General features: G+C 37.8%; 1 protein-coding gene across 1 annotated transcript in view; it reads left to right on the top strand.

Annotated features, from left to right (window-relative positions):
- The first annotated feature begins 200 nt into the window (after positions 1-200).
- The window catches only part of LOC133642172 (CCN family member 1-like), a 34,672-nt gene continuing 15,045 nt past the window's right edge, over positions 201-19,827 (top strand). The window contains exons 1-4 of the mRNA XM_062036239.1: positions 201-383; positions 3,488-3,701; positions 5,901-6,293; positions 6,787-6,965. Of these exons, the coding sequence (XP_061892223.1) occupies positions 333-383; positions 3,488-3,701; positions 5,901-6,293; positions 6,787-6,965 (837 nt within the window). The 5' untranslated portion in view covers positions 201-332. The remainder of the gene's footprint in view (positions 384-3,487; positions 3,702-5,900; positions 6,294-6,786; positions 6,966-19,827) is intronic.

The raw sequence follows: 19,827 nt of genomic DNA, 5'->3' as shown, positions 1-19,827 counted from the left end.
CCTTTGGAATGTAGTCATTCTGAATTTGATGAATGACTGCATTCATACACGGCCACGCCCCCCTCCGAGTCTCATCTCTGGGCCACGCCCCCGCACGCCTTGTTGGGGTGTGTATGTGTCTCGATTGGTCAGGGGAGTGTCAGTGGGCGTGGCTACTATAAAAAGCCCCGCGCTCATATAAAACAAGCCTTGCCTTTTGATCGATGAAACGTAAGAAGTGATGGAGGACATTTCGTGATTGGATGTAATCTTTGTGGACAAAATCTATTGTTTTTCACAGCAGAAGAGGATTTATTCTCCTGTTTTAAGTCTGATGTGAATCAGCTGACAGTATGGGGGTACTGCTGGTCCTTGCTGTCATACAAGCGCTGACAGTCGCATTGGTGAGTGTGGGACTTTTCTCCTTCTCTCTGGCTTTAGTACATTTGTATCCAGGGATGTGATATTTACCTTCATATTGAGGTGTTACTGCTTCCCTCAATGTCGGCAAAACAAGATTATATGTAGCACATCAACATTTCAAATGTCACTAAGAAAGCGCATTGTGGATTGTTGGTTTTAATCAATATGTTAGGTGGGTTTCTATTGTTTGTGAGTCTTAGCAATGACATGTGTAGACAAAATAATATAAGGTCCCATCCAACAACGAGGATCTCACTTTAAAAGACCTGTTAGTGTGTGTGAGACAAATTGAAGTTGTATCGGCAGGGAGGCAGGGGCTTGAGAGGTCAGAGAACATCACTTTCAGCTTCCAGATATACCTTTGGAGCTAGGTTTATTCAACAGGCGTGGGAGAGCAGCAACAAATTCCTAAAAACACTAGTGTTTCTGTCGTATAGAGCTTGGACAAGCGGAAACACAATCGCAGTTCTTTGCATTGAAATTTTACGTTTCTAAAGGCCTGTATATTGCATAACAGGGCAGCCAGAAACTTGGGGGTTCCAGTTTCCAATCCAGCTTGTGCCATCCTAGTTCCCAGCTGACACAAGACATTGAAACAACGTTGAGAACTTGTTGAATTAGGTCCTCAAACCTAACGTCAGAACATGCTTTGTGATGACGTTTAATCAATGTTGGGCTCTGACGTTGATTTGACCATTGAATGAGATATAATATTGGTCATTTCCAAACCAATATTCTACAACACAAATACAATGTTGAAACAACATGCTTATTGACGACGTTTATTCAATGTCAGGTTGTGACGTTGATTTGATCATTGGTCATTTCCAAACCAATATTCTACAACATAAATACAACATTGAAACAACATGCTTATTGACGACGTTTATTCAATGTCAGGTTGTGACGTTGATTTGATCATTGGTCATTTCCCAACCAATATTCTACAACACAAATACAACGTTGAAACAACGTTCTTTTTGACAACGTTTAATCAATCAATCGGGTTCTGATGTTGATTTGACCATTCAAATTTGGTTATTTCCCAACGGAAAGGGCCAAGCGGTAGGGAATGCATGGATGGATATTCTACAACACAAATATGTTGAAACAAAATTTGATTACGTTTATTCAATGTTGGGTTCTGACGTTGATTCGACCATTGAAATTTGGTTATTTCCCAACCAATATTCTACAACACAAACACAACATTGAAACAACGTTTAATCAATGTCAGGTTGTGACATTGATTTGACCATTGAATTTTGGTCATTCCCCAACCAATATTATACAACACAAATACAACGTTGAAACAACATGGTTTTTGACAATGTTCAATCAATGTCGGGTTCTGATGTTGATGATTTCACCATTGAAATTTGGTTATTTCCCAGCCAATATTCTACAACACAAATACAACGTTGAAACAACATGCTTTTTGACGACGTTTAATCAATGTCGGTTTCTGACGTTGATTTGACCATTGAAATTTGGTCATTTCCCAACTAATATTCTACAACACAAATGCAACGTTAAAACAACATGCTTTTTGACGACGTTTAATCAATGTCAGGTTGTGACGTTGATTTGACCATTGAATTTTGGTAATTTCCCGACCAACATTCTACAACACAAATACAACGTTGAAACAACATGCTTTTTGACAATGTTTAATCAATGTCGGGTTCTGACGTTGATTTGACCATTGAAATTTGGTCATTTCCCAACTAATATTCTACAACAAAAATACAAAGTTGACACAACATGCTTTTTGACGACGTTTAATCAAAGTCAGGTTGTGACGTTGATTTGACCATTGAATTTTGGTCATTTCCCAACCAATATTCTACAACACAAATACAACGTTGAAACAACAAGCTTTTTGACAACGTTTAATCATTGTTGGGTTCTGACGTTGATTTGACCATTGAAATTTGGTCATTTCCCAACTAATATTCTACAACAAAAATACAAAGTTGACACAACATGCTTTTTGACGACGTTTAATCAATGTCAGGTTGTGACGTTGATTTGACCATTGAATTTTGGTCATTTCCCAACCAATATTCTACAACACAAATACAACGTTGAAACAACAAGCTTTTTGACAACGTTTAATCATTGTTGGGTTCTGACGTTGATTTGACCATTGAAATTTGGTCATTTCCCAACTAATATTCTACAACACAAATACAACGTTGACACAACATGCTTTTTGACGACGTTTAATCAATGTCAGGTTGTGACGTTGATTTGACCATTGGATTTTGGTCATTTCCCAACCAATATTCTACAACACAAATACAACGTTGAAACAACATGCTTTTTGACAACGTTTAATCATTGTTGGGTTCTGACGTTGATTTGACCATTATTTGACCGTTTTTTCCCAACCGAGAGGGCCAAGCGGTAGGAAATGTATGGATGGATATTCTACAACACAAATACAACGTTGAAACAACATGCTTTTTGACTACGTTAATGTTGGGTTCTGACGTTGATTCGACCATTGAAATTTGGTCATTTTGCAACCCATATTCTACACCATAAATACAACATTGAAACAACATGCTTTTTGACAACATTTATTCAATGTCAGGTTGTGACGTAGATTTGACCATTGAATTTTGGTCATTTCTCAACCAATATTCTACAACACAAATACAACTTTTAAACAACGTTTATTCAATGTTAGGTTGTGACGTTGATTTGACATTGAAATTTGGTAATTTCCCAACCAACAACGTGGATCCAACGTTAGACACCAACATTGTCTCAATTTACAAATACAACTATTTTGCAACGTTGGTTTTTATAGGACATATACATATAATCAACATTGTATCAATCTCTTGTGCCTGCTGGGTTACGTCAACCACCTCGCTCCCAGTGCCACCCACACTGGTAGCCCAAAGGTGTAAATCATGGGTTTCTTAATGTAAAGCCCTTTGAGTCCCTAGAGAAAAAGCGCTACATAAATATAATTCACTTCACTTTTGTTGAATAACCCTGCTGTGGGGCTGGGTTAGGACAAGGCTGGGTATTCAGATTTAAACACTGGGTTTGATTCTGCCCCTACATTCAGGCGTCTGGAGAGTGCCCGGTGGTGTGCGAGTGCCCAGCCGGGGCCCCGTCCTGTCCACCGGGGGTCAGTTCCGTGGCGGATGGATGCGGCTGCTGCAAAGTGTGCGCGGCACAGCTCAACCAGGATTGCCACGAGGGGCAACCCTGCGACCACCACAAAGGCCTGGAGTGTAACTACGGCAACGACGTGGGCCGTACTCACGGCATCTGCAGGGGTGCGTATTGGGGAGTGGTGGGAAGGCTACGACGGAGAGGGAATGTGTAACTTCAGGGTGGAGGGATCAGGGGGGGTCTGGCCCCTAAACCAAATGGCTGGCGTTTCTCTTTGATAGGAGCTTGAGGTTTGAAGCCAGAGCCACCGTTGAAAAACAGAGCACCTTCATGAGCTGCGCGCTGAAAAGCGGCCAAGTCCGGAGATTTATAGAAGTAGTTCAGTGTGTACACAAACAGCCCCATGAAACACACAGTGGTATTTTATATGGGTGTTTATTTGGGGCTGTTTCAATATAAAGAGGGAGGTGTTCGGGGTGTTGTATGGGGGAGTCCCATTACTAAGGAGGCTGTAAACAAGTCAAAATTCCTCTCCAGGCTAAGAATAGAGCTCGCTTCACAAATATGGAGATGCTGTGTCTTGGCGCCTTCAGAATAAAAGTCTCTTTTTAGATTTACTTTGCTGTATTATTTTGTCAAACCTAAAAATATATAAGAACAGCACCAACGCCACTAATATGTATTCGGGATGGATACCGAATTGGGGACTTTTATAAGTATCAACCGTCGGTACTACCGATTCACGTAAAACTTTACGGCACCATGCAGTGGTACCTCAACTTAATAGTGTTTGGGCTAATTAATATGCTTTTAGTTACAGGCAAAACCTTGAGTTGCAAGCACCCTCGCCAATAGTTGCCGTTGAAAATGTAACAGTGAACCCCGTAAGAGCCGACCAAAACATTTTGTCTCACTGGCTAGCATTAGCTTATGGCGAAAGATGGACATAACACAGTTTTTCTAAGCATGGGAAGAAAGAAAGTCAGACTTTGAGCCGCACCATCTTGAAGCAGAATGAATCGATAGCGTCAGCCAAGGAGGTTAAAATAATACCTTATATGCGGCCATTTATTTATGAAAATATGGAGACGCTGCTGATAGTGTGTTTGACGGAGGAGTAGCTGAAAGGAGATACTGTAGAAGTCCACTTTTGAAGGTCAATTATTATTACAGTTCTTCATAAAACCACAGCACTTGTTAGTCGTACAATCTATTGTATTGTTTTTATACATCCATTTATACAATATTTCTTATTTAAAAGTGAGTTTTTTCTTTTTTTTAAAAGCATGTTGTTGGGGCCAAGCACAAATTAAATATGATTTCAATTAATTTCAATGGACAAAGTTGACTTGAGATAGAAGAGTTTTGAGTTGAGAACCATTTACTGCCGTACTACCATATTTCGCATGTGACGTTGCGTTCGGTCGCAGACTCGTCACTGGGTAATGTTACAATTTTCCATGCCAACAAAGCAAAATGTAGGCGTTTCAAATATGCTAATTTACACTTAGTTTGCTTTTTTTTTTGCTAATGAAAACTACATCTAAGATGCACCTCACAATCAAACAGCACCTCACAATTAAACAGCTGGTGTGTAATAAACACAATACTTATATTATAAACACTTTGTAGGACTCAACAAAAGACAAGACTGGCACATTCAACTTAATAGCAAAGACTACTTCCTTGTTAAGGCTAAAAACTAGTCTATACACTACTGCCATCTAAGGTCTTGAACCGCATGCAAAGTCTAATACTGGCAAATGAGACTCATACAGTAAGTGTTATAGAACAACTGGACAGAACAAAACCTGTTAAATGTTAAAAATATATATATATATTATGAAAACAATTATGATTATTACCTCATTTGAACACACAAAAGTACCGTATGGATTCAAATGTGAAAAGTACCATGGCTAGTGTGTGTGAGTGGGGTGTAGTCGCAGCGTGGGAAATGTTTGCAGATGTTTTGACCGAAATCCGTAACATAACTTTAATTAGAGGTTCACAAAAAAAAAAATCGATACCCATCTGAATCGCAATTATTGTACATCCTGATTGGTAATGGAGTCATAACTTTTCTTGGGACATTCAATTTTTAGAAATACATTTCTAGGTCATCTCCAAGCAACCAGGAGGAGCTTTTCTAACATCTAACCTGTTCTGAAAAAGTGTCATTATAATACTGTATATAATATTATAATAAACAATAAGCATCGTGAGACTCGGTTAGAATGAAGAATCGTGTTGAATTGGGGATTGATTCTGAATCGAATCGTCACTCAGGGAATCAGAATCAGATTCAAACCCTGGCTTGAATATTTTCCTTCTAACCAACTTGTGGTCTTTCCTTCTCTCAGCCAAGGCAGAGGGCCGCTCCTGTGAGTACAACGGGCGAATCTACCAGAATGGTCAGAACTTCCATGCCGGTTGCAAGCACCAGTGCACCTGCATCGACGGGGCAGTGGGCTGTGTGCCCCTCTGCCCCAGCCATTTGCCCTTGGCTTCCCCTTCCTGTCCCGCTCCACACCTGGTCAAGGTGCCGGGCCAGTGCTGCCTCAGCATCCACTGCCACAAGGGCTCTACCGTGGTCCAACCGTACCCGCCGTACCCCTTCATGCCGTACCCTTACCCCAAACCCTACCAGAAACTGTATCCCTACAAAGCCAAGACTGACCTGGACGCCCTGGGGAACGAGCTGGTGGAGGCGGGCCGCAGATGGGACAAAGCGCGTGGCCACAAGCACCTGGCGGGTGGGTGCAAGTGTTTGCGTCCGAGCGCCGTCTGTTTTCCTGCGCAGTAAAGCATGTGTTTGTGTTTGTGCACACATGGCCCCACTGTCAGCCTCTCCATCTGCATGTGTGTGTGTGTGGCACTGTGACACTTTCCATCTGCATGTGTGTGTGCGGCAGCATTTACCTTGGCTTCTTTTCCACTGGCTCCCTGCACACCAGAGGTGCTCTCTCTCACACACACACACACACACACACACACACACACACACACACACACACACACACACACACACACACACACACACACACACACACACACACACACACACAGGTCTCTCTCACACACACAGGTCTCTCACCCAGCCTTCCCTTCTGTGTAATCATGTGAGAGTGTTGCCCTGAATGAAGCCAGTGTGTTATTTGCCTGGCCTTTTCCCCTCACTCCCCCGCCGCTTCAACCCACATTTTTGCATATGGTGCCCTGACAATTTGCTCCCTTTCATGCCCACAGCGTGGCGACAGGTGGGAGATGAGTGCGTGGTCCAGACCACCTCCTGGTCCCAGTGCTCTCGCAGCTGCGGGATGGGCGTTTCCTCTCGCGTGACCAACGACAACGCCGGCTGTCAGCTGGTCAAGGAAAGGCGTCTGTGCAACATCCGGCCCTGCAGCTCCATGTCCATCCCGCTCAAGGTGATGTTGTACACCCTGGTCACATGCAGACAATCACACGCGCTGCTTGGTCAAATGATTCAAACCCACCTTGGATGTTCTAGACCAAGGGTCACCAACGCGATTGCCCGCGGGCACCAGGTAGCCCGTAAGGACCAGATGAGTAGCCCGCCGGCCTGTTCTAAAAATAGCTCAAATAGCAGCACTTACCAGTGAGCTGCCTCTATTTTTAAAATTTTATTTATTTACTAGCAAGCTGGTCTCGCTTTGCCCGACATTTTTAATTCTAAGAGAGACAAAACTCAAATAGAATTTGAAAATCCAAGAAAATATTTTAAAGACTTGGTCTTCACTTGTTTAAATAAATTCATTATTTTTTTTTACTTTGCTTCTTATAACTTTCAGAAAGACAATTTTAGAGAAAAAATACAACCTTAAAAATTATTTTAGGATTTTTAAACACATATACCTTTTTACCTTTTAAATTCCTTCCTCTTCTTTCCTGACAATTTAAATCAATGTTCAAGTAATTTATTTTTTTTATTGTAAAGAATAATAAATACATTATAATTTAATTCTTAATTTTAGCTTCTGTTTTTTCGACGAAGAATATTTGTGAAATATTTCTTATTATGATTCAAATTCAAAAAAATTATTCTGGCAAATCTAGAAAATCTGTAGAATCAAATTTAAATCTTATTTCAAGGTCTTTTGAATTTCTTTTAAAATTTTTGTTCTGGAAAATCTAGAAGAAATAATGATTTGTCTTTGTTAGAAATATAGCTTGGTCCAATTTGTTATATATTCTAACAAAGTGTAGATTGGATTTTAACCTATTTAAAACATGTCATCCAAATTCTAAAATTATTCTTAATCAGGAAAAATTACTAATGATGTTCCATAAATTTAAAAAAAAGTTTTTTTCTTCTTTTTTTCGGTTGAATTTTGAATTTTAAAGAGTCGAAATTGAAGATAAACTATGCTTCAAAATTTAATTGTCATTTTTTTCGTGTTTTCTTCTCTTTTAAACCGTTCAATTAAGTGTAAATATCATTAATTATTAATAATAACATAGAGTTAAAGGTAAATTGAGCAAATTGGCTATTTCTGGCAATTTATTTAAGTGTGTATCAAACTGGTAGCCCTTCACATTAATCACTACCCAAGAAGTAGCTCTTGCTTTCAAAAAGGTTGGTGACCCCTGTTCTAGACCAAGGGTGTCCAAAGTGAGGCACGTAACTTTTTTTAACGCCTCGCGGCATAATCGTTAGAATTTTAATATTAGCATGATAGCTGTTTTTTGCAGGTATACACCTCATTGTCAAATATTTTGGTAGTTGACTACCTGTTAGCATGCTAACGCGAGTACGCTAGCTTTTTTTTTTTTTTAGCAAGTTTTATGTGGTCATATTTTGGTAGTTGATGTATGCTAATTTTAGCATGCTAGCTGGGATGTAAACCTCTTTGGGAAGGACGATTCGATTCGCATCGCAATACATGGGTTACGAAGCGATTCAAAAACAGAAAGACTCCATGGGATTCGATTTTTTGTGTCAACGATTCAATACAATTCGATTTAGTATATGAACAATTTCATACAATTCGATTTAGTGTATGAACAAGTCGAAACAATTCAATTTAGTGTATAAACGATTCAATATGACTCGATTTAGTTAATGAAGAATTCAAAACAATTCGATTTAGTGTGTGAACGATTCGAAACAATTCGATTTAGTGTATGAACCATTCGATACGATTCGATATAGTGTATGAACGAATCGATACGATTTGATTTACTGTATGAACAATTCGATTTAGTGTACAAACCGATCGATTTAGTGTATGAACAATTCAATACAATTCGATTTAGTGTGTGAACAATTTGATTTAGTGTATGAGTGATTCAATTGGATTTAGTGTGTGAACGATTCGAAACAATTGGATTTAGTGTATAAACAATTCGATACGATTCGATTGTGTACGAACAATCCGATACCATTTGATTTAGTGTATGAACGATTTGATTTAGTATACAAACAATTCAATATGATCCGATTTAATGTATGAACAATTTCATAAGATTCGATTTCGTGTACGAACATTACGATACGATTCGATTTAGTGTATGAACGATTCAATACAATTAGATTTAGTGTATGAACGATTCGATACGATTCGATTTAGTGTACGGACGATCCGATACGATTCGATTTAGTGTATGAACGATTGGATACAATTAGATTTAGTGTATGAACGATTCGATACAATTAGATTTAGTGTATAAACGATTCGATACAATTAGATTTAGTGTATGAACGTTTCAATACGATTCGGTTTAGTGTATGAACAATTTTATTTAGTATATGAGTGATTTGATTCGATTTAGTGTGTGAACGATTCGAAACAATTCGATACGATTCGATTTAATGTATGAACGATTTGATACGATTCAATTTAGTGTATGAACCAGTCGATACGATTTTATTTAGTGTATGAACAATTCGATTTAGTGTACAAACAATTCCATACGATTCGATTTAGTGTATGAAGGATTCTATAAGATTCGATTTAGTGTACAAACGATCCAATACGATTTGGTGTATGAATGATTCGATTTAGTACGGAGCCCCTAAAGGGACATGGGGGAAAAACATTTTTTTTAGATATGTATCTCGTGCGCAGGAGAAACTATCTCGTGCGCACGTGATACATATCTCGTGCGCACGTGATACATATCTCGTGTGCACGAGAACGCATTGGATGCGTGCGCATGGTTTGAGGTGTGTGTTAAAATGCCATTCGGCTGTATTTCCAACTAGGACTTTCCCCCATGTCCCTTCAGGGGTGTTGTGGCAAAATGTGAATGCCTGCCAAAAATGTATTTCCTTCACGGGGGCGCGCAGCGCTCGCTGAACCTGCATTTTTGGCTTGTTCTGTCCATAGCGGATTACTAGGTGTAAGACAAACACTTTATCTTCCTGGTTATTGTATCGCTACGTGTTTGACATTGTTTAAGACTTTATCGTGCCCGGAAAAGGACAGTTTTCCTCTTCTGTGGTATTGATGAGATTTAAAGGACTGTGGTTAGTCCGATGTTGATGTGATAAAACCTCTTTCTTGTTTGATAGACACACACACAATTGTAACTGTTATTTCTTCTTGCACACAATAAACATGTACAACGTGTTTGGATGTATTCATTTTTGTAAAATTGTCATTAAATGTAATATTGCCTGACAAAACGTGATTCGACGTAATATTTTGATATTTACACGTCGCATATTTAGACACGCGTATTTTACTAGAATACCCTTTTGAGCATTACATATACTGTATCAAAAGCAAGTACCTACTGTACTGTTTACTTGTTGAAATACCCTTTTTAGAACAAAAATGGCCACTTTGTTGCTGCCAAAAATGTATTTCAAATAATATTTTGATATTGACACATCTTATCTCTGCATATTCTACTAGAATACCCTTATTGGAATTACATATATATAAATCAAGTACCTACTGTACTGTTTACTTGTAGAAATACCCTTTACAAAGCTAAAATATACCAAAACAACCACTTTGCTGCTGCCAAAAATTGATTTAAAGTAATATTGTGATACTGACACATCTTATCTCTGCATATTTTACTACAATACTCTTATGGGCATTACATATATATAAATCAAGTACCTACTGTACTGTTTACTTGTTGAAATATCCTTTTTGGAGCAAATATCTACCCCTATAATTTATATGTGTATATATAATATAATATATATAATATACATATTATGTATAAGCATGTATATATATATATATATATTATATTTTATATGTATTATATATTACTGTAACTTGTTCTTAAAAATAGTAGTTATTTTGTATGTCAAATTGAGTGTATATATGTATGCTGTGTATATGTATGTGTGTGCGTGTATATATATATATATATATATATATATATATATATATATATATATATATATATATATATATATATATATATATATATATATATATATATATATATATATATATATCATCACACTAAGACATTCAGTGACAGTTTTCCAGTGTTTATCAGTGATTTTTCTTTAATTATTTAGAATTTTGGTACAGTAAAAACCTTTTAAGTGTTTGCTAATGAAATTTTCTGAAATTTGTAGGTATATTCTTGCTATCGTTTACATTTTCAGAATGTATAATATTGGTTTTTAGAGAAATGCTTTGACATTTTGTTATTATTGTTAATATTATCTATGATCAATTTTTGGCGGCAGCAAAGTGGCCATTTGGGTAGTTTTTAGCTCTAAAAGGGGTATTTCAACAAGTAAACAGTACAGTAGGTACTTGATTTTGATATATGTAATGCCCATAAGGGTATTCTAGTATAATATGCAGAGATAAGATGTGTCAATATCAAAATATTACTTGAAATACATTTTTGGCAGCAACAAAGTGGCCATTTGGGTAGATATTTGTTCTAAAAAGGGTATTTCAACGAGTAAACAGTACAGTAGGTACTTGACTTTGATATATGTAATGCTCATAAGGGTATTCTAGTAAAATACACGTGTGCAAATATGCGATGTGTAAATATCAAAATATTACCTCAAATCCCTTTTTGTCAGGCAATATTACATTTAATGACAATTTTACATAAATGAATACATCCAAACACGTTGTACATATTTATTATGTGCAACAAGAAATAACAGTTACAATTGTGTGTGTCTTCCAAACAAGAAAGAGGTTTTATCACATCAAAATCGGACTAACAACAGTCCTTTAAATCTCATCAATACCACAGAAGAGGAAAACTGTCCTTTTCCGGGCACGATAAAGTCTTAAATAATGTCAAACACGTAGCGATACAATAACCAGGAAGATAAAGTGTTTGTCTTACACCTACTAATCCGCTGGCATTTTAACACACACCTCAAACCATGCGCACGCATCCAAGGCTTTCTCATTCGCAAAAGATATGTATTACGTGCGGTACAAGATATGTATCATGTGCGCACGAGATACATATCTAAAAAAAATGTTTCCCTTATGTACCTTTAGGGGCTCTGTAATTTAGTGTACGAACGGTTCGATTTAGTGTATGAACGATTCGATACAAATAGATTTAGTGCATGAACGATTCGATACAATTTGATTTAGTGTACGAACGATGCAATACGATTCGATTTAGTGTATGAACGATTCGATACAATTAGATTTAGCGTATGAACGATTCGATTTAGTGAATGAACAATTTGATCTAGTGTATGAGTTATTCGATTAGATTTAGTGTGTGAACGATTCGATACGATTCAATTTAGTGTATGAACGATTCGATACGATTTGATTTTAGTGTATGAACAATTCGATTTAGTGTACAAACAATTCAATATGATTCGATTTAGTGTATGAACGATTCGATACGATTTCATTTTAGTGTATGAACAATTCGATTTAGTGTACAAACAATTCAATACGATTCGATTTAGTGTATGAACGATCCCATAAGATTCGATTTCGTGTACGAACGATCCGATATGATTCGATTTAGTGTATGAACGATTTGATTAAGTGTATGAACGATTCAATACAATTAGATTTAGTGTATGAACAATTAGATTTAGTGTATGAACAATTTGATCTAGTATGAACAATTTGATTTAGTGTTTGAACGATTTGATTCGATTTAGTGTATGAAAAATTAGATTTAGTGTATGAACGATTCAATTTGATTTAGTGTATGAACAATTAAATTATATGATTAACATTTGTTGGACATATTCTTTTTTACACCTAAAAAAACAAAAGCATTCCTTCCTGTGCGTACACTCCTCATGTTAGAGACTAAATAGTCAAATCCTCAGCACCAAGCACTCAGACTAGATCTGTCCAAGCTAAGTCTGTGAGCATTAAATGAGAGGCCAAACGTCTTGTAAGACAACGGATCAGTTGAATAACCTGATGAATGACAACACCCATAGGCACATTTATCTTTAAATATAAAAAAGCACATTATATAAATGTGACATGCTTCCAGTATTTTCACATTTTAAAACAACAGATACACGGATATTGAGCCCATTGTACAAGAACGTTGATTTTTGTGAAATAAAGAAAGACAAACTGGAAATCTATCTGAGCCGCCATTACTGGGGATGTTACAATATTGTTAAAAGTACGTATCTTGTCATTGTTTGGCCGTGACTCTCACCTTGTTTTAAAGATAAACTGTTTACTAGTCTGGCGCGACACCCTGTCCATGTATCCACGTCTGTTCTCGTTAAGTAACGTAACGAGCTTGTGACTCTTTTCACTGACAACCCTGGCTCTTGTGTCCTTTTAAAGACAAAAACCCTCAACTTGTTTCTAGTTGGACACGATAATGTGCCTACACTCGATGAACCTAAGGATTCACAGCTCAACCTCTCCATCCAGATATGCATCACTTTATCAACCCTAATGCTAGCATTTTAACACATTTTTCAGGAGTAATATATATTGTATATATATATAGTGTATACCAGCTAAATTAACTTAACAAAGCTAGCATGCTAAAATATTAACTGCAGCATGCGTCAAGTACGCATGCTGCAGTTAATATTTTAGCATGCTAGCTTTGTTAAGTTAATTTAGCTGGTATACACCTCAGTGTCATATATTTTGGTATTTCACTAATGCTAACTGTAAGCATGCTATTGTTAGTATAGTACTGTTAATATGCTAGCTTTTTAAGCTCATTTTGCACATATTTTGTTACTTGACGCTATATGGGCAGCGTGCTAACGTTAGCATTTCAGTTCGACTTTGCCTCTTCAGCATTTACACAAAACTTCTAACAAAATTGCCAATTTCTAGTTCTTTGAAAGAAACAACAGCTATATATTGTACTGGTTTTGAAGATGGAAAACTACCAAAAGGCCCTGACGTCTTTTGATTTGTTAGCCTGTGGCCCTCAGTGGAAAACAATTGGGCACCCGTGTCCGAGACCAGTGGTTCTCATACTTTCCCCCCCATCCTCCCAAGTACCACCTCAGAAAACACTTGGCTCTCCAAGTCCCACCATGCAAACAACATTGAAATACAGTAGTGTAGTAGACCTAAGTATTCATTAAGTACCACCATAATGACAACATTAAAATACAGTAGTGTAGTAAACCTAAGTATTCATTAAGTACCACCATAATGACAACATTAAAATACAGTAGTGTAGTAAACCTAAGTATTCATTAAGTACCACCATAATGACAACATTTAAATACAGTAGTGTAGTAGGATCTAGGATCAGGGCTTTTTAATAAACAAGTATATTTGATCATTTTGGCCACAGTTTGAACAGTAACACTGTTTGAATATAGAAAAATAAAACACTGTACTTTAATCAATTGATTATTTGGCGTACCACAGTAGCTTGTTTTCAAATTAAATCATGGTCATTCGATTCATCGTTTCATCAATGAATTCCACACACTGATTTATGAAAGATTGAAGTGTTTGTTGTTAAAAATTTTAAGGAGCTTATCTTAGGGCTGGTTGATTGATTGATTGATTGAAACTTTTATTAGTAGGTTGCACAGTGAAGTACATATTCTGTACAATTGACCACTAAATGGTAACACCCGAATAAGTTTTTCAACTTGTTTAAGTCGGGGTCCACTTAAATTGATTCATGATACAGATATATACTATCAAATATATACTAACATCATAATACAGTCATCACACAAGATAATCATCAGAGTATATACATTGAGTTATTTACATTATTTACAATCCGGGGTGTGGGATATGGAGGGGGAGGGGGGGTAGGTTTGGTTGGTATCAATACTTCAGTCATCAACAATCAGCATCAACAATTGTATCATCAGAGAAATGGACATTGAAAAAGTGTAGGACTGACTTGGTAGGATATGTACAGCAAGTAGTGGACATAGAGAGAGAAATATCAGAAAGCATAAGAAAAACATTTGATTATTTACAATCCGGGGAGGGTGTTAGTTTAGGGTTGTAGTTGCCTGGAGGTGTTCTTTTAGTGCGGTTTTGAACGAGGATAGAGATGCCCTTTCTTTTACACCTGTTGGGAGTGCATTCCATATTGATGTGGCATAAAAAGAGAATGAGTTAAGACCTTTGTTAGTTCGGAATCTGGGTTTAACGTGGTTAGTGGAGCTCCCCCTGGTGTTGTGGGCGTTATCAATATATACTGTGACAGACATGTCATCTATAAGAAGCAAGGATGGTTGCATGAACACTCGCTCTCTGGTAACCGAGCAAGGCAGGAAAGGATCAGTGATCAACAGCCAATCAGGTGACAGTATGAACAAGACAGGAAGTGATCAATCAGGTATCAGTATGTACCATCATGCATGTAGCCCTACTTCTTGTCTAATGTTGACTCTGAGTAAAAAGAGAAAGTCCAAATGAAGAAATTGTGGATCAAACAATAAAAGTATGGCACTTTTTTGGATGTTTCAAAGGGACTGTAGTCAGACCAGTGTGGTCTGTAAATGATGCAAGGTCCCCACTAAAATTGGTAATCAGAAGAGGTGGGAATCTTTGGGCACCTCACGATTCAATTATGATTCAGGAGCTACAATTCGATTAAAAATGGATTATTATTATTGATGCATCTTTAATTGATGTATATTGATGCCGTTTTTCATTTCATTTTCATTTCATTTCACTAAATAGGCCTTTATCAACTTTAAAAAAAACAGTGCATTTGGAATATAAGGCGCACTTGAAAATCCTTTAATTTTCTCAAAACTCGACAGTGCGCCTAATGTACGGAATTATTTTGGTTGTGCTTACCAACCTCGAAAGCTATTTTATTTGGTACATGGTGAAATGATAAGTGTGACCAGTGGATGGCAGTCACACATAGGATACATGTAGACTGCAATATGATGGCAGTCACACATAAGAGATACGTGTAGACTGCAATATGACTCAAGTAAACAACACCAAAATCGTGTATGTTCCATTGAAAATATAGAACATTACACACGATGCTCAAAAATCTATCAAAATGTTTTAGTACAACTTTGGTAAGCTATGAAGCCGCACCGCTTGATGGATTGTACTGTGCTTCAACACACAAGTATGAATATGGTGTGTGTATAAGGTAAGACATTATCTGGCTTTTTGTTTCGCAATATTATACAAAAGCAACTTTTCTTACCTTCTGGTACCTGCTGATGTGTATTTGGGATCTGCATAAGTCCTGAAAATTTGCACGAGTCTGCCTTTGTAATTCATGCCCACTCCGTAGTCAATAAGCTTCTTCTTTTTCACTATCTTCTTGTTATGGGACATTCATCCTCCGCTGTTGCCATTTCTAATATAAAGTAGTGTAAAGTTCTAACTTATATCTCGCTATGGAAGCACTAAAAACGACCAGTGTAGTGAGTTTACATTATTCACCCAAGGAACTTTAGTTATTAGAGAGTTCCCGTCGGACGGTTTTTCACGGGACATATTTCCGGTGTTGTTGTTGCACTCGTGAGCAAAGGATGAGGAGATGCTGCTCCGTTGTGGATTTATGTAAAGTCTGAATATCATTAAAACAGTTAGCTCCATCTTTTGACACTTCTTCCACTCCTCTTAAAAGAAGACAAAAAAAGATATATTGAAAATATAGCTACTTCTACATCGCTACAACAAAGATGACGGGGAGAAGATGCTGCCGAAGGTAAGCCACGTAAATAAGACCGCCCACAAAGCGGCGCATCCTGAAGCGATTGTCAGAAAGCGGCTTGCAGATGGTCTGTAAAACATAATCTATGCAACATTTTGATCAAAGAACCACCATTACATATTATGTAGACCAGTGGTCCCCAACCTTTTGTGTCCAATGTGAGTTTACTATTTTGTTGACATTTCCTTTCCTTTCTGCCTTGATAGCTGAGGGGATTATAATCAGAGGAAGGTTACATTTGAAATGATAATGTTCACATTTGATACAGTTTACTCCTGGTCCTTATATTCCATAGCTCATATAAATATCAATAATGATGAAATATTTATAAAACGTTTATATCCGACCTGGGCATTCAGCGGCCCGCGGGCCACATCCGGCCCTTTGTGAGGCCAATCATAAATTACAAAATAAATTTAAAAAAGTATCTATGTCGAGTGTGCAATACAACTGTGCTGCTTTTATTTTGAAAAGTGTTATTTATGGGCGTATGTCCGGGTGTAACCTGTGAGTGAAGGTGCACAGCGACAAGTGATGAGACGCTAAAAAGAGAAAAGTTGGTGACGAATGGCGTGTTTTCAACCAGACATGGACTGCCAAGTATTTCTTTACAGAAATTTAAGGTAAAGCCGTTTGCTTAATTTGTAGTACACAGGTTGCTGTGTTTAAAGAATATAATTTGAATCGCCACAACACGACGAAGCACGAGGAAAAATACCGGAATCTGTCTGATGAAGAGTGCGCAAGGGAGGCTGATGCGTTGATGGTAAAACTGCAAACCCAAACAGGACTTTTTGCCAAATTTCACACCCCCAGAGATGCAGCTGTCAGGACAAGATTCGTCATTTCTCACAAAATCGCCAGAAAAAGTAAGGCGTTTTCTGACGGAGAGTTTATTAAGGAGTGCTTATTGGACTCTGTTGCGCTGATAATGCCCGGAGACTTTGACTGTTTTTCGCTGGCTTTGGATGAGAGCTGTGATGTACGTGACACCGCCCAGCTGCTCATCTTCTTAGGTGGGATAACTACAGGCTTTCAAATCACGAAGGAGCTGGCAGCCCTGCAGTCAATTAAAAGAGACAACCACAGGTAATGACTTCTTCACATAGGTAAATGCGTGTTTGGACATGTTAGGACTGAAATGGGACAAGCTGGCAGGTGTGACAATCCAATCCACTTTATTTATATAGCACTTTTAAACAACAAAATGTTTCCAAAGTGCTGCACAACAATATTAAAGGCCTACTGAAACCCACTACTACCAACCACGCAGTCTGATAGTTTATATATCAATGATGAAATCTTAACATTGCAACACATGCCGGGTTAACTTATAAAGTGCAATTTTAAAATTCCCGCCACACTTCCGGTTGAAAAACTCCTTTGGATATGATTTATGCGCGTGACGTCACAAAAGCAACGGAAGTGGTTGGACCCCGTCGGACCCGATAGAAAAGCCTCTTGTTTTCTTCGACAAAATTCCACATTATTCTGGACATCTGTGTTGGTGAATCTTTTGCAATTTGTTTAATGAACAATGGAGACTGCAAAGAAGAACGTTGTAGGTGGGATCGATCGGTGTCTTAGCGGCTAAGTACAATACTGTAATATCTGTGATATTTGCATTAGTGTACTGTCTTTAAGGGTTTGGGGAACGCGCATGCGCGAGTGAGTTGGCGGAGAACTTGTGTGTGTGAGCGTGAGTTTTGGCTAACAGCAGCTCGTGTATGTGTGTGTGTTACTTTTTGAACTACAACCAGTTACCGCTTTTTAATAAAGCGATTGAGCAGCGCTTCCTCGTCTGTGTGACTCCTTCTCCACTGCGGGGCATTACAATACTTACAGCAACACAACAAGGACTACTTACTACGCCTAGCCGATGCTTGCCGCCAAACCCACGGATGAAGTCCTTCGTCGTGCCGTTGATCGCTGGAATGCAGGTGAGCACGGCTGTTGATGGGTTTCTATCTTCATTTGAGAACGATGCTACGCGCTAGCTCAGTAGCTAAGTGTGTCACCGATGTATTGTCTTGGAGATAAAAGTCACTTTAAATGTCCATTTCGCGTGCTCGACTCTCATTTTCAAGAGGATATAGTATCCGAGGTGGTTTAAAATACAAATCCGTGATTCACAATAGAAAAAGGAGAGAGTACATAGTTCTGTGAGGTCTGGTTGCTAAGTTGCTAAGTTAGCTTCAATGGCGTCGTTAGCACAGCATTGTTAACCTTCGCCAGCCTGGAAAGCATTAACCGTGTATTTACATGTCCACGGTTTAATAGTATTGTTGATTTTCTATCTATCCTTCCAGTCAGAGGTTTATTTATTTTGTTTCTATATGCAGTTAAAGCACGATGCTATCACGTTAGCTCGTAGCTAAAGCATTTCGCCGATGTATTGTCGTGGAGATAAAAGGCACTGAATGTCCATTTCGCGTTCTCGATTCTCATTTTCAAGAGGATATAGTATCCGAGGTGGTTTAAAATACAAATCCGTGATCCACAATATAAAAAAGAGAGTGTGGAATCCAATGAGCCAGCTTGTACCTAAGTTACGGTCAGAGCGAAAAAAGATACCTCCATCAAGTCGTTCACTGTAACGTTCCTCATCTACGAATCTTTCATCCTCGCTCAAATTAATGGGGTAATCATCACTTTCTCGGTCCGAATCTCTCTCGCTCCATTGTAAACAATGGGGAATTGTGAGGAATACTAGCTCCTGTGACGTCACGCTACTTCCGGTACAGGCAAGGCTTTTTTTTATCAGCGAGCAAAAGTTGCGAACTTTATCGTCGATTTTCTCTACTAAATCCTTTCAGCAAAAATATGGCAATATCGCGAAATGATCAAGTATGACACATAGAATGGATCTGCTATTCCCGTTTAAATAAAAAAAAAATCATTTCAGTAGGCCTTTAAAAACAATATTCAAATATTATCCTTAGCTCCACCAATGACTGAATAAAAACAAAAAATAATTACATATAAAACCAATATAAAAAACAATATAAAATAAATGATTAAAAACGATTTTTAACAACAGATGGTTGTCCAAATCTGACAGGGAAAAATGTTGGATAATGCAGGATAAAGTGACAGAAATTAACCCTGTGCATTGTATTATACATCAGGACGTGTTGTGTAAGACAGTGTTAAAAATAAAACCATCAAAAGCAATCTGCTTTTGTA

Source organism: Entelurus aequoreus, linkage group LG25, assembly GCF_033978785.1.
Source record: "Entelurus aequoreus isolate RoL-2023_Sb linkage group LG25, RoL_Eaeq_v1.1, whole genome shotgun sequence".
Classification (NCBI taxonomy): Eukaryota; Metazoa; Chordata; class Actinopteri; order Syngnathiformes; family Syngnathidae; genus Entelurus; species Entelurus aequoreus.
Note: the sequence above shows the minus strand (reverse complement) of the source record. Positions and strands in the feature narration are given on the sequence as shown.